We start from the raw sequence: 20,453 nt of genomic DNA, 5'->3' as shown, positions 1-20,453 counted from the left end.
CCTGTTATGTCTCCCTCAGTCGTGTAGTCGGGTCCTGTTAGGTCTCCCTCAGTCGTGTAGTCGGGTCCTGTTATGTCTCCCTCAGTCATGTAGTCGGGTCCTGTTATGTCTCCCTCAGTCATGTAGTCGGGGTCCTCCTCACCTCCCCCGTTACCTGTCACACCTCCCCGGCCTCCTCCCCTCCTCTCCCCTCACCTGGCTGCCGCAGTCGTGTGGCAGGTTCCGCACCAGGACCTTCCTCCGGTTCTCCAGCTCCCGCCGGGTCCCGTCCAGCCTCCTCCGGATCTCTGCAGACTCCAGCGGGGCCCGAGCACAGGCTCTCCAGGCTTCACCCCCCGGGGCCTCGGCCGCCGTCTCCCCCTCAGGCCCGGAGCCCCCCCACTCCGCAGAGTTCAGGGGCAGCCCGGTGCCCTGCGCCGCCATTTTGCTGCGGCTGGCTCTGTGTGCCTGGCTATAAGGGCGAGGCGGAGCCAAGGAGACCCCGCCCACACACCGGAGCCTCCCGCTCGTGTCAACGGTCACTGAGGGCACCGAGCCCGGGTCTAGTGCTGGGGACAGCCGCTCACCGGACCGCACACACGTTATCATAGGGCTGGAATCACACGTGCAGGTTTCAGTGCAGCAGTGGAGGACGCGGCTTGTCTGAGGCTGCTAGTTTTTTTGTTTTTTTTCTTTCCTATTTCATTCTTGTTTTTGCATCAAAAAATGCACCAAATCCTGCAGGTGTGATTTCAGCCCTAAGCCTTATTCACACTACAGCATCCGTCTGCATTGATGAGACCTTGTGCGTCTGTTCTGGCTCCACGTCTGGCGCACATGAGGTGCGCGCTCCACGTCTGCGCTGAAACCGACGCCGTAACCCATCAGAAATACGCCAATCACAAAAAGCCGTGAGGACGGCGTAAAAAGGACACACTGGCAATTTTTGCGCAAAGTTTATACCTGTTATACCACAACGTGGCAAAAATTGCAAAAAAAAAAAAAGTGTGTCCCATTGCATTGAAAATTTTTTTTTTGCACCGTTGTGTGAACGAGGCTTTAAGGTTGAATTTCTTGCGTCCGTCTCATTCATCTGTATAGGGCCGGGAGGGAGAGGAGTTTTCAGTTGCAAAACGTTCTGCACAGTGTGTGAATTCGCTCTAAGGGAGCCTTCACATGGAGTAAACACGCGTGTATTTTTAATACACGTGTAAAAATAAGACTCCCATTGACTTCAATACAAGTGTATTTTTACACGTATATTTTGCAAAAATACAAGCATGTTTACTCCGTGTGAAGGCCCCCTTAGGCTCCGTGCACACTGTTCAGTGCTGGCCAGGTTGTTTTCTTTGGCCCCATACACACACTCCTGTATTATCACAGGACACATCTCTGGACAGATCCTGTTCCAGGATGTTGCGAGGCCCAGGCTCACTGGCGACGTTGGCAGCGACTCCGTTGTGTGACTAAAGATCTCCGGGTCGCTCTATGACCCTGTCACTAATGTATATGAATGGAGTCTCGTTGTGACCCCCTAATGTGCCGCCACCCTGACCCCTAGTCACAGAAGCATTGGATATTTCTGGATTATTTGGTGACTGAAGGTCGCTGGGGCCCCCAGGGTGCAGCGAGACTCCAATCATTTACACTAGTGATGGGGTCGCAGTGTGGCCCGGGATCTTTGGAGGTGTAATAGGAGTTATGGTCGTGGTTAACCATGTCACCCCTGGACTTAGGGCTCAGCAGTGTTCCTGGGCTCTGGGCCCCTGGAGGAGAGATCCTGGGGGCCCTTCAACATCCTTACAATGCACATCTGCTAGAAGGTCTGACAAGTGATTAAGGCTGCGCTTTGTTATTTGCAGTAATGGAGAGCAGGTCACTGTATTTCACCTGTGTCAGGGAGCCTTCACACGGAGTAAACACGCCTGTATTTTTGCAAAATACACGTGTAAAAATAAGACTCCCATTGACTTCAATGACATTTTACAGGCGTATTTTTACACTTGTAAAAAAGATCATTGACGTCAATGGGAGTCTTATTTTTACACGTGTATTTTGCAAAAAAATACAGGCGTGTTTACTCCGTGTGAAGGCTCCCTAATAACACACATTAAGTACAAAACCTCTGGATTACTGCTCATGAATATATGTGCTGTGTGAACACACCCTAAACGGCTATTCCCACAAGTGTCACCCACCGGAGCCATGCATAAGGACGTAGCATAGAGCGGCGCCACCTACCTGCACCTGTAAGTCCCATGCTGGTGCTCAGGATTTGTTCCTCTCATCATTAGCAAAATTGAAGAAAACTTTTTTTTTTTCCAGAAACCTGCACCAAAATCCAGACCAGATCTAAATCATGTGAATGGGGCCGAACAAAGGTGCAGAATAAACATACACGGGATCTGGAAAGTCTTCAGACACTTTCACTTTTTCAGATTTTGCAGCCTTGTGTTAAAATAAATAAGTTTTCCCCCTCGCTCTGAATAAGCCCTTGGTGAACGCCCTGGAGTGGCCCAGACAGAACCCGAACATGAACCCAATCCAACATCTCTGGAGACCCCACGTTATGGAAACACTACGTTTTTTGGAGTCAAAGTGTGAACCGAGCCGCAGATGTTTCCCTTCTGTTGAATCCACTCCTGGCTCAAAAAACCGCATCAAAATCTGCAACAAAAAACGTTGTATTTTTGCCATGTGGGGCCTCGGCCTAAAAACAACCAATGACGGCCCCATCCAGGCAGACGGAGTGCGAGAGGATCTGCACAGAAGTATCACAGAAACAAATCCAGGTGTGCAAACCTTGTGGCATCGTGCTCAAGAAGACTGGAGGCTGCAATCCCTGCCAAAGCTGCTGCAACTAAATCCGCCTGGGTCAATGCAAGATTTTAGTTTTGCTTTTAAATAAATTGAAGACTTCCAAACTTGTGCCGTCACTTTGTCACTTTGGGGTACTGAGGAGGGAAAACTGGAATTTACCGACTGCAGTGTAACTTCATGTTGTTGCACTGGGTGTAAGCGCTGTACCATGTGTCACTTATACTGTGACTCCCTGTATGGCGGGGGCCCATGGGTGACACCAAGGCCACTGTACCCTTTACAGTTACGCCCCCATGTGGCAGCCACAGGACTCCCAGTCTGATAAGCCAGAATATATCATATGGCAGGTATATGCCGGACTAATGGACTTGTGTTGCAGTGTGCCAGGCCGGGGCGCCATTCGGTCTGGTTAGGCAGGTTCTTAGTCTTAGGGGTCGTCTGTTATTTTACTGCAGTGAACGCGGTGTGCGAGACGTTGTATGTACACAACTGAACACACACGGAGTTGTATGTACACACCGGGGACTGTTCCAGGAAGTGGGTGCAGCGCTCACACATCACTGCAGAGGAAAATATTAGTCATAAAGCTACAAACTGTCGTGGGGGGGGGGGGGGTGTGACAGCCAATATGGCCGCTGTTACACCCAGCTTTCCTAGTGGTCTGAGTGGTGGTGATACGCACCACGAAAGAGCGCCACTCGTGTCCACAGGCCATTTCTAGTATTGCAAGTGCAATACCTAAACACAGCCACAGACATAAGAGGCGCTATTTCTGGGGTAATCAAATCCATTCCAAAAATCTAGTGTCGATGGCAGCAAAGGAAAATTCTAGATTTATCACTGAACCTTCGGGACGTATCAGCAGCGATGTTTCTCCTCCTCAGGTACAGTAGGCAACACTTACCCCGAAATCTTCTAACGCGAACTCACAAACGCTCCCGGTCAAACTTCTTTCCACCAGATCAAGTCTTTTGTCTGCTTAAATACTCTGTGCTGCTGAGAGAAATCATAGGGGGTAGGGACTTACACAAAACAAACCCAGGGTAGAACTTGGTGCCCATGGCAATCGGACTGCAAAATTTAGGTCTGGCTATGAGGCCTTGCTAAGGAGACTCCTCCATCCTTCCTGGATACGAGCTTTTAGAACGCCAGGGCTATACGGCGACATTTTTCACGTGACGAAAAGTTACAACAAAAATTTTATAGCATTGCGACAGACCATGGCAGAAAATCCAAACCTGTTAAGATTTTAGTCGCAGGTTAGTATCTTCAATGTTTTCCAGCCACCAGTCTTCATAAACATGGCTGCCAGAGCTTGTTATCTTTGTTGCTGATGGCGACCAATCACAGTTTAGCTATCATTTCCCCAGAGCAGCTTTGGCAATGAAAGCTGAGCTGTGATTGGTTGCTATGGGCAACAATGGCAGAACTTGATCATTGAGGCCTACAGACCATAGAGAACGGTGCGGCGCCTAAAGTAACTCATAGATAGCGCCGCCTTGCTGGTCAGTCATAAATATTACACTATAATATATCAGCATTATTATACTATCATATAGACAGATTATTATAATAAAATATACAGATTTTGTCAAATAATTTTTTTATTTAGTTTTTTCCGGCTGTAGAAACGTTATGGATCCGTACATAGAAATAATTTGCAGAAACATGAAAGTAATTAGAACAACCCCAAAAATTATTCACAAATCGGTCTTTATATACAGACTTCTCATTCGCTTACAGTTTATACACAGTATAAAGCTTGGACGACCTCGGCGCTGTACGCTCCCCCTATACGGAGTCCGCTGTTGTGTAGCGGTTCTCATAGGACACTGAATCTGGAAGAGGACATGGGGGCCCCTCAGGCAACAATAGTCAGGGGCCCGTCACCATAGTTAGAAGGCAGCCATGTTCAGTACATGATTGTAGTGTATCGGTACACATCCGCCATATATGAAGGCAATAGAGGGAATTTATGAAGATTGGCGCATACGCTTTTGCCCCCTTGTATTGGCATAGGCTGTGAGGCGGCGAACCTGCTGTGGGACTGTGCGCCTGCACCCTGATATGTACGCATATACTATAATAAATCGACTTCCCCACCCACGCCACACCCCTGTTCCTGAAATCAACGTGGTTGGCACAGAGTAGAAAAAAGGTGCAAATTTTTGCAAAAACAACCCTGCAATTTTCACTACGCAGCTTTCAGTGTAAGGTGAGGCCTAACTGGGGAAAAGTTTGTGCCAAAATGTCCGCCCTGCTATACCTGGAGTACCTCTGGAGTGTGCAGGAAATGCAGCCGATTACAACACATAGGCGCAATATGTTTGTGAATTTGGCAAATGTCAACAAAAGTATTGTTCCAAACTGAGACACTGTATGCATGTGCGGCGATGTGTTTGATCAGGCCGGGGGACGCTATACCGCGCCATATTATGGAGGCGTCTGCCCCTATATTATATGTGGTTGTGTGGGTTCATAGACTTGTACGGACGCCATACTAGAGCTGTAACGTACCACGTGCAACGGAATTATCTTCCATGTTGGATCTGTCGGAGAAGATTCATATACAGCACATTCGGGCAGTACTTGGCGGGTTTATCTGTGAACGGTGCAGCATTTTTTGGGTTGAATTGAACATAATAGGGGACATTTCTCGTGCCTCATACGCTAGTTTTCTGGTATACAGCGCACGAAAAAAATTTTGCAAAAAAATTTGCAACTTTTCTATGCCATTTTCCTGAAAGGAGGAGTGGCCTGGGCGGTGCTACCAATCAGAGCTAAGATCATTTGCGCCATCGGGTTTTGAGCTGGCGTAGATTTCAGTGCAGACATACGACAGATTTATCACACGCATTTTATCCCTCTATGGCCTGACCCTGTACAGCTTCAGTCCGACCTCAAGTCTCTGCTGCAGATTTCAGAATTTTTTTTCTTTTTTTTTTTTTTAAAGGATTCTGAAAAATATGGATTTGAGATGGCGACTTTACCTCCAGGTCATCACAGATACAAGATTTAGGGGGACAACAGAGGTCAATACACAGCGAGGAGCGGGAAGAGTCAGGTTTACAGAAACTGGAGTAACGGAGTGTGTGTGCGGTGGGGGGAGGGGGACAATATAGAAGGGTTAATGTATCGGACAATCACCATTCTGATAATCCAGAGCCCTGTAAATGCCAGACTATCAATTTTCTGGATTTTATTCTACACTCCATCCATCTGATGATGATGAGGATAAAAATCCAGATATCTACTGTCTACCTATTAAAGGGGTTCAGTTCATGGCATCAGCCGATCTCGCTGGAGGAAGTTGCAGCCAGCTAAGCATTTCCCATAGAGCGCCCACTACAGGTGAGATGTAGAATTACACAGTGGCCAATTCAGGTGAACTCCAAAATGGGAGTCACTCCTATAGGAGTCCTGCAGAAGGGATGACATCCATATACCCTACCACCACCTACAGACAAGGGTTTTCTTTATGAGACACCCCCTTTAATGGTGTAAACCCAGCAGTAATGGTGCCAAACGGGTGGATTTACTTTATTTTTATCCTTTGCTAGTTTGATGTTATTTTTCCTCCAATCACACCCAAAGCTGCCTACTGTATAGACTCACTCTACACCAAGTGACATCAGCTAGCCATGAGATTTGCCCACCGCTAAAGATCCTAGCAAGCAGCTTTACATGTGATTGGAGCAGGGAGTAAGACGCAACAAACAAAAATGACTCCATATTAAATGTAGATTGCCTTCCCATTGTCCGTGCAAGCTCCAAGGTCCCCACCCCCCTCCCAAATCCCCATAACGTCTGGATTGTCAGCGGCACATAGAGTACAGTAAAGACACAGTGGTTGTAGTGGAAGAAAAAGTCTAGTAAAACAGTGGTTAAAATCATAAAAAACCCAAAAATATCCAAGAAAATGGGCTGCAAATACTACAAGGCGAGACCCTCGAGCTTCATCCCTCCTGAAGATCGCACAATCCAGCCGCTTATCGGAACACATGAAAACCAGAAGATTGTACAGCAACGCGTTTCTTGTTTAGTAAATGCCCCTGAGGAGCAGAAGGCTAAAAGAAAAAAAAAATCTACCCCTAGTGTCCAGGGGTAATATAGTTCACAGGATCGGAGTAGTCTGCCATTACACTGAGGAAGGGGAGTGGGGGGGGGGAGAGGGGGAAGAGTATCTGACCGCAGCGTCCTCCTCTGATAAGGCCAAAAACGCGTCGGGAGTGTAAGATCCACCGTCCCTTAAGTCCTTGACAAATAAATAGTAGAAAAATAATCCTTTCCTTAAAAATTGAGATGCATTTTTTTCTTATATGAAACTATTCACAATTCTGCTCGTTGCGAGTTCAATTTTTTTTTCCATTATTTAAAATTTTTTTTTTTCTTATAAAAACAAATATTCTTCCTCTGTTTTTCGCATATTCCGTGTTACAGACCCATTATGTGCTTTGCAGTCAATGTCCCATCTTCGCAAGGCAAGAAGTTATCACCGGAGAGGTCCGTAGAAAAAGTTTGCATTGTTTAGTGCCATGTCAGGTCCTGTACACACGTGGCATTGTAAACGTATGCTGCAGATATGGGGGCAGCAGCAGCATGGGGGGGGGGGTCTCGGGGTAAGGGCTGGGGCAATGCAACCTCCGTAGAGTTCATCAACACTCTGCGTCTACAGAATGCACGGTGACCGCCGCCTGCAGGTGATGGCTGTGGTGTAACGTCGGGTGGTGGAGTCTATAGTGGTGGTGGAACTTGTGGCTCAACAGAGCAGCAGTCTGGGGTGGGGTGTCGGGTTCTAGGTCCTCGTCGTGGTTGCCCACGTCCACCCCCGCTGATAACGGGTCGTTGTTACATGGAGGGTTCTCGCTGTCCTCCTGTGGACTCATAGTGCTGTAGCCTAAAGGGAACAGAAACATTAATTAGGAATAATGCGAAAAAATACAAAGCAAAGCAAAAGGATTGCGTCATAAACTTCAGATCCAAGTGGTGACATCCTTAGGATAGGTCATAAATCACAGGTAATCTCTAGATTACATGCCCACAGGCCACGACAAAATGGCCACTTACAATACTGTGCAAGCGGCCATTTTCTTGTGGCCTGTGGGCATGCGCAGTCCGCTCAGCCCAAGGCCTAGAAGTTACAAGACATCACCGAAAGAAGATGATGCTGCTGATGAAGATGGAGGCGGTGCTGGAGAGAGTTCTCTCGCAGCATTGGGGATGCCCCCAGTGCTGCGAGAGAGCTAATTTGCATACCGACAAGAACTGGTAGGTGAATGGCGGCGCGGAGAAGACAACGAAAGGTAGGAGACCAATAGCCTTTCTTAAGGCTATTCCTACGTGGTACCTAGAAAAAAATTGTGTCTGACTGATCCCTTTAAGTTTCTCTGTTTGCTGTCAGTGAAGGCTTCTGTACTCAGGCCAAAAAATATTACCATCCTTCCGTCCCCCTCGCCTCTGACAACAGACACTGGGGGAGAGTTCGGTGGGCCCCATACGCATTAGATGGTTGGTCTGTCACACGGAAACTGTAAGGTATGGAAAGCGATCTGCTAATCTGATCGGTCACCTTTAGACCGTTTGGTCAACATGGGATCATCTAGATTGGATTCAACTGTAGCAAACCCTCAGCTGTAAGACGCTATAGGTCTGCACAGGGAACTTGACAATTGTAAGAAACTGGAACAAAGTCCATTAGAAAGTTGCAGAACTTCCCTATGAGAGTTCATGAGCAGGACAAGCTGCGCCTTCTGACATTACTATACACAGGGCGAGCCGCCGTACTTGAGAATTCACCGTCTCGCTGCGCTTCTTCAAACTTCTGATCTGTCATATACGCCGGATTAGATTTTCTAGACTATTAGAATTTTATCCAAAAGGAAATTGAGGAGTCACAACATTAACCTCATAGTGATTGTCGCCCTCACCCCCAGCTAGAACCCAGAGGACCCCCCTGCGGCAGATGAGACGAGAGTCGCCGGATCATTCATTACAGCGCCGCTCTATAATCAACGATCTGGGATCTCCGCCAAAGTGATCTGCAGCGTTATAATTTCTGCAGAACATGAAGCATCACTTTCTGGATGACGACCAGTTACTACTGGTTACCCGGGTGCAAAAAAAGAGGAAGGAGATAGAAATTTGGTAATTGCAGCATTTATTTTTATCAGTCATTTGCATGACTTGCCCCTATATATAGATTCTATCTATCTATAACCTCTGTGTGTGTGTACATATCTATACTCCCCACCCATCCCCGGGGCAGTTAACTCTTTAAGCGCTGACTTCAGGGTACGTCCACATGTACTAATTATCTGACATGAACTTGTCGCAGAATGGCACGCGCAACGTTCACAAATGGCGAAATTATATATATCCCAGAATAGTACCAGTGAAAAACTATAACACCTCCTGCAAAAAAAAAAAAAACCCTCATATCCCATCAGAGTGTTGATACTTGGACTGATCATCTGCAGTTTTTGCAGGTGGAAAATCTGCAGAATACCTGCCATGGCTGACTATACCCCTAAGAACTCAGCAACTTGGTAACCTATGAGGGTTTGTTTTTGCAGGAGGAGTCAGATTTTTCTGATGGCTACCATCTAAGGGTGTAGATTATTTTTTTATCCCGCGCACTGGGCAGTTAACAATAAGTTAGTGTGATAAGCATAACCACTACTTTCCCCTTACCGTGATCACTTTCTGTTCCTGATCGTCCCCAGTAACGCCGTCGCCGCTCGGGGCTGTGCGCATGTCTTTCGATCACTGCCGCTATGAACCTGGTGTTACTGACTGGAGACATAAGCGCATTGTTAGGTCACCGCACACACATCTATGACTGGTGTTACAAGAAGGTAAGTTACTCACTGATCCCGCGGTCCTCATGGCTGTCGTCGTCTCTCTCGTCACGGTCGTTTTCCAGGTTGGACATCCGCACTGACATCTCTGCAGAGAAAGAGCAGTAATGAAATAAAGGATTGCTTTTTTCTTTCCAAAAACATCGCCCCTTTGTGGCTGTGTTGGGTATTGCAATATAAATGGGACTGAACTGCAATAACGGAGACAGAATTTAGTGGTAACTTACCCTGTGCGGCCAGCGGTGACATGTGCTGGTGGCTTCTACGGTGAATCTGATGTCGGTAAGCATAGACAGCAAGGACCAGCACCATTATACAACCCATTATACCGCCAGCGACCGGTCCAACTGGGGCGCTCTTTATCATATTCAGGGTGATGACCTCATCACCTGGGAGAACAGAGTCATGACTTAAAGCAGCTGTCTAATAAATTATATATATCAAGTAATTAGCTCAATAGGTGGACAGGACTGAGCATGTGCGTCCACCAGTACTCAGATCAATAGGAGGACGTTACTGAGCATGTGCGTCCATCAGTACTCAGCTCATTAGGTGGACATGAGAGAGCATGTGCGTCCACCAGTACTCAGCTCAGTAAGAGGACGTGATTGAGCATGTGCGTCCACCAGTACTCAGCTCATTAGGTGGACGTGACTGAGCATGTGGGTCCATCAGTACTCAGCTCATTAGGTGGACATGAGAGAGCATGTGCGTCCACCAGTACTCAGCTCAGTAAGAGGACGTGATTGAGCATGTGCGTCCACCAGTACTCAGCTCATTAGGTGGACGTGACTGAGCATGTGGGTCCATCAGTACTCAGCTCATTAGGTGGACATGAGAGAGCATGTGTGTCCACCAGTACTCAGCTCATTAGGTGGACATGAGAGAGCATGTGCGTCCATCAGTGCTCAGCTCATTAGGTGGACGTGACTGAGCATGTGCGTCCATCAGTGCTCAGCTCATTAGGTGGACATGAGAGAGCATGTGCGTCCATCAGTGCTCAGCTCAGTAAGAGGACGTGATTGAGCATGTGTGTCCACCAGTACTCAGCTCATTAAAGGGATTCTACCATTAAAACCCTTTTTTTTGTGGCTAAGACGTCGGAGTAGCCTTTAGAGAGGCTATTCATCTCTTACCTTTAGATGTGATCGCCGTTCCTTAGAAATACTGGTTTTTACAGGTATGCAAATTAGTTCTCTCGCAGCGATGGGGGCGTCCCCACTGCAGCTCGAGAACAGGCTCCAGCGACGCTTCTATCTTCGGCTGGATCCTCCCCTTCTTTCGTCATCTTTCTTCAGCGTGCCGGCCGGTGGCCATAGTTCTGAGTCCGCAATTGCGCGCATGCGCAGTCGGCTCTACTAGTGTCTCACTGGCAGAGCCAACTACGCAAGCGTCGGAGGTGACGCCAAAGAAAGACGACAAAAGAAGGGGAAGATCCAGCCGAAGATAGAGGCGTTGCTGGAACCTGTTCTCGAGCAGCAGTGGGGACGCCCCATCGCATTTCCAGCACTGGGGCCCGCCCCCATCGCTGCGAGATAACTAATTTGCATACCGGTAAAAAACGGTATTTCTAAGGAACGGCGCGGCGGAGATCACATCTAAAGGTAAGAGACCAATAGCCTTTCTAAAGACTATTCCGACGTCTCATCCACAAAAAAATGTTTTTTTTAGAATCTCTTTAAATGGATTTTTATATGGCTATATAATAATCTGAACACCAGGTGGCGCCTTACCATGAAGTAATGCCCAAACTTTTAAACTTACTAAAATTTCAAGTTTCATGACAAAAACTGATAAAAACCAGCACTAGTGCACCAATGTGGAACGGAGTGGCTGCTGAGGTTGCATTAACATAGGAAATCAATGACACAAGTAAACAGACAGGAGGAGCCTAAACTTTCATAAAAGTCTCAATAAACACCTCCCTCTTGATCTGTACTGCATTTGTAGACATGACAAGACATGATATGTGCCCCTTACCAATAGACCCCAAATCATCAGCATAAGGGCTCCTGGCTCCGACAATGCCACCAAAGCATTCCTTCTGGAGGGCACAATACGGGCGGTCCAGGTGGGTCTTTCCATCGCTGTCCACCATACACCACTCACAGTCCAGCACCCCAAAGCAATAACTGTAGAGAGAGAGGGTGTTAGTCCTGAGGCCTTCGCTCTCTGTATATATACTGGCTATATATAATGTGTATAGATGTAGACAGTACCCGCTCTCCATCCTCTGAGTACATCCCGTGTTGACACACTGTGACAGGGCATCTTGGAGGTTGGGATCCAGCACTGTGAAGGTCATGGGCTCCTGGTGGACCTCACAGCTCGGGTTCCTGGGGGTGAAGCAATAACAGATCAGGATCCGTGTCATAGTCCTGGCAGCAGACAATACACCTGGCTGAGGTCACGGTATAACCACTGACTATCTAATTCTGTAGTAGATACTGACTAGTCAAGGGCTTACCCTGGTGTCAGAGCGCCCCCTCCAGGCATCTGACAATAGCATCATAACCTATATCATTGATACCCTGGTTAGAACTTCTGAAATAATCCCCAAAACTCCGGTGATCACCTCTACACTTCTGAAATAATCCCCAAAACTCCGGTGATCGCCTCCACATCTGGTTACAGAGCAGGTTGTCCTCTGCTGGACGTTGTAGCCGGCCCCATTATTATATCAGAGGCCTCCCTATGAAACCAATCTGCAACCTTACCGCCACCTGCTGGAAATATGGAGTTCTAGCAAGCATAGACGGGTCTGTTTTACAGCTCAGATGTCTCATTGATGATGTCAGGACTTCTTCTCTTTGTAGTCTGTTGTATACCACGCTACCCAGCTCTGTTAGCTGATAAGTAAGAGGACTGTATACCGTTTGGATGACCAAGTTACAGGAGCACTTACCTGCTTTCCGCATTTGTTAGGTTGCCAGTACACTCGTTGACCTCCAGGGGGCACTCACAGGGACATTCACATTCATTCTGCTCCATTCTAAGAGTCCAAAAAAAAAAAACCCACAATGAGAATTAAGACAAATAACTTCATAAATGGTCTTAAAAACCCAACGCTTTGCTGACAGCAAGTAGAACTCCATGTGCAGACCTAAGACATCTCACAGCTGAGGGTTTGTTACGCTTACATCCAGTCTAGACAATGCACTGACACCACTGCACCCAAATGGGGGAGGAAGAATTGTGCTGCAGATCTGCTGAACTTACAATGGCCACTGTAACAAGGCTTCAGCTGTGGATTTTAGAGGTTTCTCTTTGCTAACAGCAAGAAGAGATCCCAAAAATAATGTAACGTTCTATAGTTACGTAGGACGATGACCTATGTAACCCCAAAGAGCGCATTTATAAACACAGCGCCTCCGCATATAATTGTATACTCTTCCCATGTCCTACCTGTGACAATTCAGGCACAGTCTGTCCACCATGCTGCAGGCACAGAAAGCCAGGGAATCACAGGTCTCGTTCACTATGCCCACAAAGGCATTGGTTCCAGGGATCCGTGTCAGTCGGTATTTGGAGCAATGGCTGCCGTGGACAAGATTGGTCAGATCCCCCTGCAGGAAAAATAAGGAGTACAATAAACTGAATCTATTACTGAACCTCACCCATCACAAACACGACTTGGATCAGAAGAGAAGGAAAGTTGTGGGGAATTTTAGATCCCCACTCCATAATAGGTGCAACATAGGCTCATAAAGTATCATCATTGCAATAGCAATTACTTGTACACTACAACTCCCAGCAAGCAATATGCTAGTCTCTCTCCTCCATGCACCAGAAATCTGCCATGAATACCCTGAATAATCTCCGTCATATAGTGCTCAATCCCCACTGTATGGTAAATCTTGCAGCGTTCAGTTACCACCACTAGAGGGAGCTCAATACACAAGAATTTATAAACCTAGATGTAAATCTCTTTGCACCCTGCGCCCCCTAGTGGTGGCTGCTGAAAGTTGTAGCGGTAACTCAGCACCATGCCCCATCTCATCATAAGCCCCATAGCAGCGGCACGCTCTGACTCCTACCAATCCTCTAAATGAGATTTCTATTACAAACGAACTTTTACATCGATCTGAATTCTGTCGCTTTTGGCACACGTTTTAATCTTTTTTGGGAAATGAGATGTGCGCCTCGTCTGAAGATTTTAGGAGAAATAAGTAGGTCAGGAGACATAAGGCCTTTGCTGGCTACATGTGGATAATGAGCCGGAGACGCTCATTATCCTGGAAAGTCTCCATCGGGCGCTTCCTGCCGCGCGGACGACTCACCACCAGGCTCGTGTTAAACTTGTAGAACCGCTGGACGGTTCTGTCACTGAAGCTGTTGCAAAGATTCTTCTTGACGAAATTGGGGTGATTGAGGATGTCGTTGGCAACTAGAGGCTCCTGGGAAGAAAAATGGGGCTCATAAGTGATCTGATTACTGCACCCTAATGTGTCACGGGGGAAGAGGTGGGGGGTTGTAGTACCTTGTGAGTGATGTGCTGCTGCTCCACCGGGGCATGGCCTTTAGGGTCGATGAGTGTTGGATGGGCCACCAGGTAACCTCTGTCCTCCATGATGAAGCACCTATCAAAGCAACCAGTCAGAATACAGAAAGACGGGGGAGGGGGATCTTCATTGCAGATCAGGTTTATGGGTGACTGAGCCCGGGGAATGCAGAGGCCCCGGGAAAGAGGACACAAAGGTAAAAGCAGATGGATAACAGGATTACAAGTGTGAGTCATAGGAACAAGTGTTCTGCAGCTTTCTATATCCTATATACATATACACCCACTTAAAGGGATTATCCAGGACTGACATACAACCTATCCTATCCATGGGGCCTGCACCAATTGAAAAGGCGGCAAAATTCAGGTGAGCGCTGCGTCCTAGTCACTGACCAAGCGCGGTGTGTAGCACTGCATAGTGGCCGCGCTTGGTACTGCAGCAAAGCTCAATTCACCGCCAATGATAGAAAACATGAAGTTGTGTAGAACACTTCTTAGAGATCTTACCTTATTTTGTTGCCGCCATCTTGATTACATATTGGAAGCAGCTCCATCAGAACTTTGTAGAAGTATCGCAGGGTAAAGTCCACGCCCATTACAGCGACGGTGTGCCCGGAGGAGACCTGGGAGCTGAAGAGTCCAAGATGGAGGATTTACTCGCTAAAACATACGTGAATTAACAGTACATGCATGCAAGGAGGGTACAACAACGCTATAAAGGGGAACCACTGTCCAATTCGCTGAATGCAGCCTGCAGTGTAAAGAATGGAGGTTTTAATTCTGGCTACCATGGCTAGAAATCCCAATTCTTTACATGGGTGTCAGTCAGTGCACGGTGGGAGTTGTAGTTGTGGCGTTTCACGGGTTAACACTATACGCTGTGTTCAGAGTAATGTCACGACATTCTATAGGTTATCAATCAGCTATTATTATTATTATTATTATGTAGTAACCTGCACGTCACCAACTCACTTGGAGGACTGGACGGTATGGCTTATGGTGACCACGTAACCGGCTCCTCCCACATCCAGGTACGGTCCGGTGAAAGTGATTAACCCTGGATTGGCCAATGCATGAAGATACCTAGAAAAAAAATGTATACAATCGAATATCAATGTATATAACTTCTGAGGTTCACACCTGGTGTATTACATGGCTACTGATGTGGATACATGACAGACACTTTTAGGGTGTCCTACACATTACATTTATAATGCCTGCAGTGTAAAGAATGGAGGTTTTCCTTATAATGTGTGGTCACCAACACTTTTTGCCAGGCAACTTCCACTGGGAGTAAATCGCTGCATTAGATCTAATTGTTATAGAATATAAATCGCTGCGCAGGATCCAGTTCTATAATATAAATCCCTGCGCAGGATCCAGTTATATAATATAAATCGCTGCACAGGATCTACTTGTTATATAATATAAATCTCTATACAGGATCTAGTATACAGTATAAATCGCTGCGCAGGATCTAGTTATATAATATAAACCCCTGCGCAGGATCTAGTTGTTATAGAATATAAATCCCTGCACAAGATCCAATTCTATAATGTAAAATTACTGCGCAGGATCTAGTTGTTGTTATTGTTATATAACATAAGTCACTACGTACCAGGGCATTCTGCTTCATGGGAGTCAGTCAGATGCAAAATGCTTCTCAAACCAATAATACTGCCATGTATTGGCCTTTAATAGGACCGTTTTAGCCACAGACCAATATAGCAATGATGAGAGCATATCATTTTTGGATATGCAAGTGCACTGGGGGCGGGGCCTGATTTGCCTACAATTGACTGTGACTGCTCCAACTCTCTTCTGGAACAGGTACCAATCCTGTCCCTTTAATATTATTCTCATTTTATGCCTTTGTCACAATTAAAGAAGTTTGTAGACATATCTACCACGTCAGGCTCCGCCTCCAGTGCACTTGAGGGCTTAATTGCATATGCCTAAACAGATGCTTATCTCTGCGTTGCTTCACTTCACAGAATTTACTAAATTTATGAAAATTTTTCCATAAAATAAAAAATGAAAACTTCTTCCTGCCGACAGGGAGGCCAACGGGAAGATTATTTTCTACATATAAATGGCAGTAAGACCGTATCTACCGCACCAGACACTACGGACGTAACGAGCGCCGCGGCTTACCATTGTCTCCTAGTGGGATCAAACGCTTTGTCCATAAGAGATCCCGGGTATATTCGGAGCACCCCATTGGGCGTTGCTATGTAACGGCGGACAATGTAGCTGTTCAGGCCGCTCATGTCCATCTGATTCATCCATTCAGCGGTGACGTGACTGGTAGCCATGACTTCATTTCTGACAGAAAACTGGAAGATAAAGACAGGCATAGCAGGGGAGCTTTAAAGACGGGCATGAAAGGATATTAATCTGCTCAACGCCTGCGGAGGTCGCGCATAAGCCGGACGGACAAATCTTCGAAAACAAAGTTTATATCGCTTTTCATCTATACGAAGAGGTAGGAACAGAAACGGAAAAAACTTCAAGGCGACCGACCAGAAGAAAAAGCTCCTTTAATGTAGATGAAGAAAGTGAAAACCGTTTCTTGCTACGGCACTTCTAGGCTGAGATATGATTATCTGAAGTTACAGGCCCAAAGCCTGAGGCTGCACTACTGAGAAATTCTGACATGTCCCTTTTTTATGTCACAGACAGCACTAGCATGAAGATAATGGTCAGCAATTCTAGGCGGAGATCTGATCATTCAATGTAAGACCCAAAGCCTGAGGCTGCACTACTGAGAAAGTACTACCGCCCGCCCTGTCTAAGTATAAAACGCACTGGCCATAGACTTGTGGTGTCCGCTGTACAAGATGCAGATGATGGGGACAGTGATCTGAATCGACATCAGGTCTCCATGACAAGGCTGTAGCTGACAAAAGTCATTATGGGATAGCGAGTCACCATGTTCCCCTGTAGTGCAGCCTCAGGCTTTGGGCCTGTAACCTCCAATGGCCAATTCTCATCCTAAACGATATTAATAGAAGTTTGTCCCAATGCAAACCCAATGAAAGTTCTCGGCAAGTACAAGCAGGCCGAACTGTTCCCCGAGGACGGCAAACAACAGTCGGAGGAGAACTACAAGCCCCAGCATAACCACATGTCTCTGCAATGGTCCAGCAGGAATTAAATGGTGTCTGCCAATAGGTGGCCCTGACACCAAACATAGGGACACGTAAACGGGACTTGTGGGACTGCAGGACCCTTAGGTCCTCAATATCAGGGGGCCACTTCTGATACCCCAATGATTGGCTGAAGGGGCTGCACAGGGTTCCCTTCACGGTTTACCAGGCATTCAGTAAAGGCCTGGTATTACAGCTCAGACCCATTTCCGTGAGTGGGACTGAGCGGCAATACCAGGCACTGCCACTACCAAAAGAATGGCGCTGTGCTTCATAAACGAAGAGGCACCAAAGCTCTTTGAAGTGCTGATCAGTGGGGGTGCCAGGAGTCAAAACACCACTATACTAAGGATAATCAATACTGAATCCTGGAAAACCCCTTTAAGGATATCCTCGTGATAGCAGGTGACAAGGTCCTCAATATGGCGGCTTCGTACCAGTGATCTTGGACCCACCTTGAGTCCTGGGTTAGCAATAAGCCGGGTGTTGTCGCTGAGATAGGCCGTGTAATGCTCCACCATGCGCTTCGTCTCCGGCTGACTCAGATGCTCATATGGAGAAGAGAAGCTTCCGGCTGCCAACATGACGGTGGGACTCTCTGCAACGTAAAGCGGCCATTTAATGGTGGAATACGTCTTATGGAAGGAGGACTGGACTACTGACTGCGGCCACCAGCGTTACCTAGTGTGGCCAGCTGCTTGAAGTGAAGGCAGGCGGAGGGCTGGCCCAGGAGATCCAGGCGGTGGTACAGGAGCTTACTGCTCGGCACCGTGTTCAGGTTCTTCAACTGCTTGACGGGAATTTCTGGCTGTATCACCACAATACACAGGATGAAGGAGGTGTCCTGGACCTGGGGGCGGAGCAAAGGCCATGAGCAAAAATCACCCAGAATTCACTGCATGTGCACAATCTGCACAGAGACCACACTAGTGATTCACAATCTGGGAAGAGTCATCCATACAAAGAGCAAGGCACAAAATATACTGCACCCTACCTGCATTATATATATATTATATATACCTGCCGACTGATTACATTGGTAACTAGCAGAATAGTGAGCACAGCTCTGGAGTAGAATAAAGGATATAACTCAGGATCAGTACAGGATAAGTAATGCAATGTATGTACACAGTGACTGTACCAGCAGAATACTGAGTGCAGCTCTGGAGTATAATACAGGATAAGTAATGTAATGTATGTACACAGTGACTGCACCAGCAGAATAGTGAGCGCAGCTCTGGAGTATAATACAGGATAAGTAATGCAATGTATGTACACAGTGACTGTACCAGCAGAATAGTGAGCGCAGCTCTGGAGTATAATACAGGATAAGTAATGTTATGTATGTACACAGTGACTGTACCAGCAGAACAGTGAGCGCAGCTCTGGAGTATAATACAGGATAAGTAATGTAATGTATGTACACAGTGACTGTACCAGCAGAATAGTGAGCGCAGCTCTGGAGTATAATACAGGATAAGTAATGTTATGTATGTACACAGTGGCTGTACCAGCAGAACAGTGAGCGCAGCTCTGGAGTATAATACAGGATAAGTAATGTAATGTATGTACACAGTGACTGTACCAGCAGAATAGTGAGCGCAGCTCTGGAGTATAATACAGGATAAGTAATGTTATGTATGTACACAGTGACTGTACCAGCAGAACAGTGAGCGCAGCTCTGGAGTATAATACAGGATAAGTAATGTAATGTATGTACACAGTGACTGTACCAGCAGAATAGTGAGTGCAGCTCTGGAGTATAATACAGGATAAGTAATGTAATGTATGTACACAGTTACTGCACCAGCAGAATAGTGAGCGCAGCTCTGGAGTATAATACAGGATAAGTAATGTAATGTATGTACACAGTGACTGTAATGTATTTGCAGAAGTTCAGGACCTGGTGATTATATGTAATATAATAACTGCATTGACACATAATATTACCCTGAATACAGATGCTACAGCCTGTGTATAGTATAATTCAATATCTGGGATACATTATAAAAAAAATTGTTTCATGTGGGAAAATCTGGATGGATATTATAGCGATCCCGGCCACATGCATTTATTCCAATAAAGAGGATTACAATTCAGGCACTTAGCAGGGTCTTACCATTTTCCAGGCATAGCTGACATTATACGCCTCCTTCCCAGGGTCTCGCAGCTTGTTGACGTGCCAAGACAGGGAGGAATTCACAGGCACCGCAATAATCTGACTGCCCAGGGGGAGGCTGTGGAGGAAACAGACACTGATACGTCTCAGGCAAACTAATATACGAGTCGGCTCTGACAGAGACCTTACAGCATCTATCTGCAGCGATGAGAATTGTTATCATCTGTCACCTGCAGCAAACCAGTCACCGGGCAAAGAGATCACAACAGCACACTGTATGCTGAATATATAGGGGGGGGGTATACATGAATATTATAGAACTGTCACATGCTGGAAACCAGAAATAACACAACATGTATACAGACATCTAAGAAGGCAGGAGAGATATAACAAGTGAAACCCCAGCCAAATAAAATATACTCCTACCTATACAGACATATATAATAACCCCCAAACAGAAGCATTATAGTAGTTATATTCTTGTACATAGGAGTAGTATTATAGCAGTTATATTCCTGTACATAGGAGGTAGTATTATAGAAGTTATATTCTTGTATATAGGAGTAGTATTATAGTAGTTATATTCTTGTACATAGGGGGCAGTATTATAGTAGTTATATTCTTGTACATAGGAGTAGTATTATAGTAGTTATATTCTTGTACATAGGAGTAGTATAATAGTAGTTATATTCTTATACATAGGAGTAGTATTATAGTAGTTATATTCTTGTACATAGGAGCAGTATTATAGTAGTTATATTCTTGTACATAGGAGCAGTATTATAGTAGTTATATTCTTGTACATAGGAGTAGTATTATAGTAGTTATATTCTTGTACATAGGAGGTAGTATTATAGTAGTTATATTCTTGTACATAGGAGCAGTATTGTAGTAGTTATATTCTTGTACATAGGAGTAGTATTATAGTAGTTATATTCTTGTACATAGGAGTAGTATTATAATAGTTATATTCTTGTACATAGGAGTAGTATTATAGTAGTTATATTCTTGTACATAGGAGTAGTATT

The 20,453-nt window shown here is 46.1% G+C and overlaps 2 protein-coding genes across 3 annotated transcripts in view; both read right to left on the bottom strand.

The window, feature by feature from the left end:
- The window catches only part of RAVER2 (ribonucleoprotein, PTB binding 2), a 22,301-nt gene extending 21,847 nt beyond the window's left edge, over positions 1–454 (bottom strand). For both annotated transcript variants that reach the window (XM_075286670.1, XM_075286672.1), the window contains exon 1: positions 196–454. In XM_075286670.1, coding sequence (XP_075142771.1) covers positions 196–423 — 228 coding nt within the window. In that variant the 5' untranslated portion in view covers positions 424–454. The remainder of the gene's footprint in view (positions 1–195) is intronic.
- Positions 455–4,423: 3,969 nt separating this feature from the next.
- CACHD1 (cache domain containing 1) overlaps positions 4,424–20,453 on the bottom strand; it is a 95,025-nt gene continuing 78,995 nt past the window's right edge. The window contains exons 12-27 of the mRNA XM_075287938.1: positions 19,426–19,543; positions 17,988–18,156; positions 17,762–17,904; positions 16,312–16,493; positions 15,130–15,240; positions 14,665–14,787; positions 14,137–14,236; positions 13,937–14,053; positions 13,062–13,222; positions 12,562–12,648; positions 11,876–11,992; positions 11,637–11,788; positions 9,884–10,045; positions 9,667–9,744; positions 9,490–9,591; positions 4,424–7,696 (exon numbers count right to left, since the gene is read on the bottom strand). Of these exons, the coding sequence (XP_075144039.1) occupies positions 7,455–7,696; positions 9,490–9,591; positions 9,667–9,744; positions 9,884–10,045; positions 11,637–11,788; positions 11,876–11,992; positions 12,562–12,648; positions 13,062–13,222; positions 13,937–14,053; positions 14,137–14,236; positions 14,665–14,787; positions 15,130–15,240; positions 16,312–16,493; positions 17,762–17,904; positions 17,988–18,156; positions 19,426–19,543 (2,164 nt within the window). The 3' untranslated portion in view covers positions 4,424–7,454. The remainder of the gene's footprint in view (positions 7,697–9,489; positions 9,592–9,666; positions 9,745–9,883; positions 10,046–11,636; positions 11,789–11,875; positions 11,993–12,561; positions 12,649–13,061; positions 13,223–13,936; positions 14,054–14,136; positions 14,237–14,664; positions 14,788–15,129; positions 15,241–16,311; positions 16,494–17,761; positions 17,905–17,987; positions 18,157–19,425; positions 19,544–20,453) is intronic.

This window comes from Leptodactylus fuscus, chromosome 9, assembly GCF_031893055.1.
Source record: "Leptodactylus fuscus isolate aLepFus1 chromosome 9, aLepFus1.hap2, whole genome shotgun sequence".
Lineage (NCBI taxonomy): Eukaryota > Metazoa > Chordata > Amphibia > Anura > Leptodactylidae > Leptodactylus > Leptodactylus fuscus.
This window is presented reverse-complemented; position numbering and strand designations above follow the sequence as displayed.